Source organism: Neltuma alba, unplaced genomic scaffold (assembly GCF_004799145.2).
Source record: "Neltuma alba isolate B1F8T4 unplaced genomic scaffold, ASM479914v2 tig00006747_pilon, whole genome shotgun sequence".
NCBI lineage: Eukaryota > Viridiplantae > Streptophyta > Magnoliopsida > Fabales > Fabaceae > Neltuma > Neltuma alba.
Window position 1 is genome coordinate 97,254 of NW_021634571.1, and position 6,589 is coordinate 103,842.

The following is a 6,589-nucleotide window of genomic DNA, read 5'->3' on the forward strand; positions in this document are numbered from 1 at the left end:
GTGTGATAGATTTGGAGATAGTGAAACCTCCAAAGATAAATAGATTTGGCATATATTCGATGCGTGGTGAGTTTAGGTAGAAACCAAACAATGATTTTAAAAATAATTTTATTGTATATGAAGTGTATGAAAATAATTTTGTCTCAATTTATGTGAAAATATTTTTTTAAAAGTGCTCTTTGCTGATTTCAAACACCCCCATAATACTTCAAGCAACATCACTTCAACCAACTAAACTTCTGTAGTATTAGAGTAAGTTACTCACAAAATTTTGGCCTCTAACTCCCATTCTAAGAGCTTCAACTATTACTTAGAATTCTAGCTCGAAAGATATTTTTTCTAAGTTGTGGAATAAGAATATGTGTGTGTGTGATGATTTAGATTCAATTCCTAGGTTCTCTTAAATTATTCTTTAATTATTACGTTATATCATTAGAATAATTAAATTCATAACCTACATAGAAAATCCCCAATTTATAGTTTATGTTTTATCTTTAAAGAACTTAAACAAATAAATTTAATACGAGTTATATTATTTTCACTACAGAAGTTAAATCATTAATTTGACTGTTAAATTTAATTTCTTATCTATCACGAGTCTATTCTTCAAATTGTGACTCGATCTAATAGTGAACGAATTTAAAAACAACATTTTATTATTCAGTGTTTTATCTACAAAATCTGAAAAAATGAGTTCAAAGCATACCTAATAACTTGTATATCAAATATTAGATCAACGATCCAACTATTGAAATTGATGAGTTGGATGTCACAAACAAGCTGACAAAATTTCAGCTTGATCTAATGGTTTACAAACTCAAAATTGAGACTTTTTTGAGATTGCCTCATATGTGTTTGAAAATTATTTGGCTTATTCTTAACTTTACATATCACCTCCTATATATAGGCTCATAGAGCTCCCTCACTTTAGTATTTAGTTGATTTGGGACTTCTGTATCATGTCACCGTATTTGTTTCTATAATATTACACACACACATTCACACACGCGTAGTCATGATTAATTAAATTTGCCTATATTTTAACAGGTATTACCTTTTTTCTAAAAAATATTTATTTATAAATTTAATTGAATTCTTGGCATAAAAATTTACTATGTTACAAAATATACGTATTTTAGAATTTAAATAACATATACTAGTATATAGTGTCGGGTAAAAATGAAGCTAATTAATGATAATAAGAATTAATAGCGCATGCTTTATAATTAGGCCAAAACAAGTGGTAGGCTTTAATTTACAGCTTCCGCCAAGGTGTCTTTCTTCCACAACTGTTTATTTTCATTTGAAGAGTTGATAATGATTTTTGTGCTTTGTTTTTTTTTCCTCCCTTTCTCGAAATGGCAGTTGCCATTGTTGAATGGGCAGACTTCTGTGTGTGTGTTTTTTTTTTGAGTCAACATTTCTTTTTCGTCCTATGAGTAGACTTTTGCGGCTGAAAATCAACACGTTATTATCCAATTGGAGAATACCCATTCATGTGACCGTAGCCAATGATACTATGATACCATGGAGCCTCGAAAGAAGTTATATCTTCAAACCTTGTATTTGTTTCTGGATTACAAGGATGCCTTCTTCGCTGTAACTGCTGTGGGTGGCTTGAACGAGAACGTTCTCTTCAGTATGACTAACTCACCAACAAAGGCCATGCTTTTCCTCTTACTCTTCAGAATCCTGGTTTTCACTATCTGCGTCATTTCCTACACTCCTGATGATAATTTTGCAGTCAATTGCGGTAGCTCCGACAATTCTCCTTCTTTAGTTGGCCGGAGCTGGACCGGAGATAATGACTCAGAAAAATTCTCTCCGATCAAATTCCCCGATAGCAAAGACTCATCGGTAAGTGCCAAGGCACCTTTCAAAACAACCCCTTACGATACCGCGCGTGTCTCTTGCTCTGAAATCTCCTACTTGTTTCCATTGAAGACCCACGGCCACAAGTTTATTCGCCTTCATTTTTACCCATTTTCCTACGACCCCAACTTCCTTCGCTCCGACTCGTTCTTCTCCGTCATAGTTGGATCTCACACTCTGTTGAAAGACTTCAATGCTTCAGTCACCGCCGATGAGGCTCGGAAAGAAACCATTTTACGAGAGTACTGTGTCAATATTTATGACCCCAGTGAGGGGCTTATGATAACCTTCACGCCCAGCCCATCTCATCAAAATGCCTATGCTTTCGTCAATGGCATTGAGGTTGTCTCTATGCCCACCTTTCTTTATTACACAAACCCAGGCAACCTGCAGGCAATGATGCTAAATGGTGGAACCCAACAGTATGAGATCGAAAATAATAAAGCTCTGGAGACTGTGTACAGAATCAATGTTGGTGGGAGTCAAATCCCGACCGAAAAAGATACAGGCATGTATCGTTATTGGGACCAGGATAATGACTACTTGGAGAGGGAGCGACTGCAAAGTATTTCAGCAGGCTTTGGTTTACATCCAATTTACAGAGATGATCAAAATTATTTTGCACCTGATGAAGTATACATGACTGCCAGAAACTATGGGATGAAAGAAACGTCCATATTTAACGTGACTTGGGAATTTGAAGTTGACTTAGGATTTACTTATATGGTGAGATTGCATTTTTGCGAGTTTGATGAACACATTGAAAAAGCTGGAGACAGGGTTTTCCAAATCTTCATAAATGATGCTTTGGTGGAGCCTGTCGCCGATGTGATGTTGTGGACTCAGAGTCAGAGGAATGTTCCCGTGCATAGGGACTATGCGGCGTCGATGCAGGGCAAGGGAAGCTTGAAGAAGCTGAATCTTTCAATTAAGTTGCAACCACACCCAACCGCGAGAAGCAGCTACAGAGATGTTTTATTGAATGGTATTGAAATTCTTAAAGTAAGTGACTTCAGAAACAGCCTCGCGGGTTCCAATCCCTATCAAGCTCTTTCTCCCCCATTGCTTCCGAAGGCTCCTAACAAGAACCCACAAAAAATGAGACTCACTTCCATAGTTGTGGGGTCAACTTCCGGCTTCATTCTGCTATCTCTCATCGTTTTGCTGGCTTATTGTCAATTGGCCAGAGCTGCAACCAATCAAGAAAATTCACAGTGGGGACCAAAATCATCGGCGACGTCAAAAGCAAATACCTGCTCATTGTTACCATCCGATTTATGTCGTTACTTCTCAATAAGCGAGGTAAGAGCAGCCACTAATAATTTTCATGATAGTTTAATTATTGGTGTCGGAGGGTTTGGTAATGTCTACAAAGGCCACATTGAGAACGGTTCAGTTCCTGTGGCAATCAAACGGCTCAAACAAGGTTCACAACAAGGGCTTAAAGAGTTTGAAACTGAGATTGAAATGCTTTCTCAACTTCGACACCATCATTTGGTATCCCTCATTGGTTACTGCAATGATGACAATGAGATGATCCTTGTCTATGAGTTCATGGCTCGTGGGACGTTTCGTGAGCATCTTTACGATTCCGAAAACCAACCACTTTCTTGGAATCAAAGGCTGGAGATTTGCCTTGGTGCTGCGCGAGGACTACATTATCTACATACAGGTGCAAAGCAAGCAATCATCCATCGCGACGTGAAGTCGACAAACATCTTAATAGATGAGAATTGGATGGCCAAGATTTCGGATTTCGGACTGTCCAAAATGGGGCCTGGGGGTATCTCTAGATCTAACATTAACATAAGCACATTAGTTAAAGGAAGCATTGGTTATATGGATCCAGAATATTACACATTGCAAATCTTGACGGATAAGTCAGACGTGTTTTCATTTGGAGTGGTGTTGTTAGAGGGATTATGTGGGAGGCCTCCTATTCTCCGTGCGGTGGACGGGGAGCGGCAAAACCTTGTAGACTGGTTTCAAAGACATGTTCATGAAAATGCCATTTATGAGACAGTGGATCCATTCATCAGAGAAAGTATAATGCCGGAGTGCTTAAAGGCATATACTGAGATTGCACTGAAATGCGTCGCTAAAAATGGGAATGAACGGCCATCGATGGGTGATGTGATGTTAGGCCTAGAGTATTTAATGGAGACAGTGAACAAAGCGGTGAAGACAAAGCTTGGTGGGACTCTAAATGAGGACATTATTGTTGAAGAAGGATCAGTATTCAATGGGTGATGGACGTATAGTTGAATCTTTTAAATAAACACACGTAGATATGAAACTTGTAAATAAGTACGTACAATTTTGCGTTTACCACTTCGTCGTTCATCAATTTTCAAGTTATTAATTGCCTGCACCATTATTGTACAAGAAAACATCGCCTTCTTCTTTATGGAGTCCAATTTCTCTCTCTCCCACTTTGTGTAAGACCAGGACTGCTTTTTCATTAAAGAAAATAAAAAGAAAAAAATAGACACGCGCACGCACACACTTTTATGGTCAATTCGGGTCGCATCATTCACTAAAATTCCAACTTGCATCTTCCATGAAGTTGTTGAGCACAAAAGCAGATGACTTCCACGTATGACGCTTTATGCGTCCAAAAGAATTGGTTTTAGTGGACAGTTCAAAGCACCACATGTTTCATGGAACTGGGTGCTAGCAGCCACATCATATTTTAGCGTTACTTATTAGAATTGTGTAGCCATTTTAAATCCACATGAGTTTGGTTATTAAATACTTCCTCCACGATACCGCAGAGGGAGATTAGTTTATGAATTAATATTATTATTAGTGCTGATTGAATATTGATTTTAATCCCTACAGTTTTAAATCATAATTTTTGAACTCTATAGGTTCATAAGGATTTGGCCCGTGTTTAACAGCGTTAACTTTTATTTAATGTCATTAAGACTGTTAAGTATAGGGATTAAGATCAAAATTCATTAAAAGTATAGAAACCAAATGTTTTTTGATTTTGATCCTTGTGTTTTTAGGAAGTTTTATACTGAACGACATTAACTTAAACAAAGTCGTTATAGAATTCTGAGAACCAAAAGTTATGATTCAAAATTATAGAGATCAAAATCAAAATGAATTCCTCCTCTATGAACTTTTTTTCGTCTAGCAGTCTTTCAAATTTGCTGAATGGACGACGGAAAAGCAAGTAGTCCTTGTGGCGTTCCCCAAAAACTAACATTTGGGAGAGGATTATTAGTTTGAAGAATGGGCTTTTGCAAACTTATAAAAAATAGGGCCGAACAACTTTCCATTTAGTATGAATCAAAGTTCAAATCTGCACTGCACGATGTGTTTATATTTAGTGTTCAACAGTATCTTAAATAAGACTATCACCAATGAAAAAATACCTATGCATAGCTGTAATAAAAAACTTTCATTTTACTAAAAAGTCCTTTTAGGGTGTTAATAATTTTAGGCCTAGCCCAATTATCTCTAAAAGATGGTCCATATAAAGGACACATAGGAGTTTCAAACTTTCGATGCCAATAGAATATTTGGCCCAAAAAAAAATGCCCATAGAATAAAGACCAAAAAAAAAAAAAGAAGCCGAAAGAATGCAGATATGTTTCAAATTCATATCATAATGGCTTTATTCACAATCACTATGCCCTCTTCTATTACCATAATGGCTTGGGATAGCACTCTGCTGCGCAATAAAGGTTTTCACCCAAATCAAACCAATCTCACTTTTGGATCATTATTTATCTGAACACCACTGTTGCAAATCTTACTGGAACGCCGTATATGGGGTTTGGTGCTGCATAAGTCTGACACATAATTTTTTTAAAAAAAAATTTTTGAACCGAAAACATTGAAGCAATATAAAAGTGGAATAGAGTGGTACAAGAAATGAGATTCAAAATAAGATGAAGAAGAGTTTAAGAAAGATGAAAACTAAATATTTAATTTACAGAGCCACCGACTTGGTCTATGTCCAGTCTTCAACAATCCACTTGACTCTTGCAAGTTCTTAAAACTGGGTACAACTAACTTATTTAATCTCAATTTTACTTTTCAACCCTTTACCGTTAGCAAACCCAACTAACCAAGTCAGGAACCTTGAATATTTCTCACAAGAAGAAAATAATTAAATGTTCATGAACTCACTCAATGAGTGGATACAGACTTTGAAACTTAAAACAAGGTACATATTAGTTAAGCACCAGTTTTTCTCCTTCACTAAGTCTCTGTCACATTCTATCACTCTCTCTTTCTGGTGTTATGTGATGTGAAACACAATTAGAGTCCGCCTGTGGTTTCAATTATATATTGTGTGAAGTAGAAAATTCAGGACGATGAGAGGAATAAGGAAGCAGTTTCTGAATTATTTATGCGAAATTGGTACACAATCAGAGTCGCTCGCTTGTGACTCTGCAGTTATTAAAGATTATGATCCTCAAGAGGTTATAACAATTATTTTCTGCATATTCCTCGGTTCTCCCGCAGGTTGAGCCTCTATCTATCCTTTCACATGTTTCTTTATAAAATATGGGAAAATTGCAATGAATATATACAGTTAAAAATGACTCCAATTTTTATTATTGATTTTAATTTTACATGGAATAATTACATTTTGAGAAGCTAGGGGCGGAGAAACTTTTTAGGAGCCAAATTCTCCCTTTCAATATTTAGCCAAATTATAAAATAATTTAACTATATCCAGATACCTAAAGTACTACTT

At 36.4% G+C, this 6,589-nt stretch overlaps 1 protein-coding gene across 1 annotated transcript; it reads left to right on the forward strand.

Moving 5' to 3' along the window:
- The first annotated feature begins 1,604 nt into the window (after positions 1-1,604).
- Positions 1,605-4,295, forward strand: LOC114751113 (receptor-like protein kinase FERONIA). The gene has a single exon (XM_028939781.1). It carries the CDS (start codon positions 1,642-1,644, stop codon positions 4,120-4,122), a length of 2,481 nt encoding a protein of 826 aa, XP_028795614.1. The 5' UTR covers positions 1,605-1,641; the 3' UTR covers positions 4,123-4,295.
- Positions 4,296-6,589: the final 2,294 nt, after the last annotated feature.

What these genes read in the sequence shown, in the direction of transcription:
- LOC114751113 (XM_028939781.1), top strand. Translation starts at nt 1,642, where the DNA reads ATGACTAACTCACCAACAAAGGCCATGCTTTTCCTCTTACTCTTCAGA.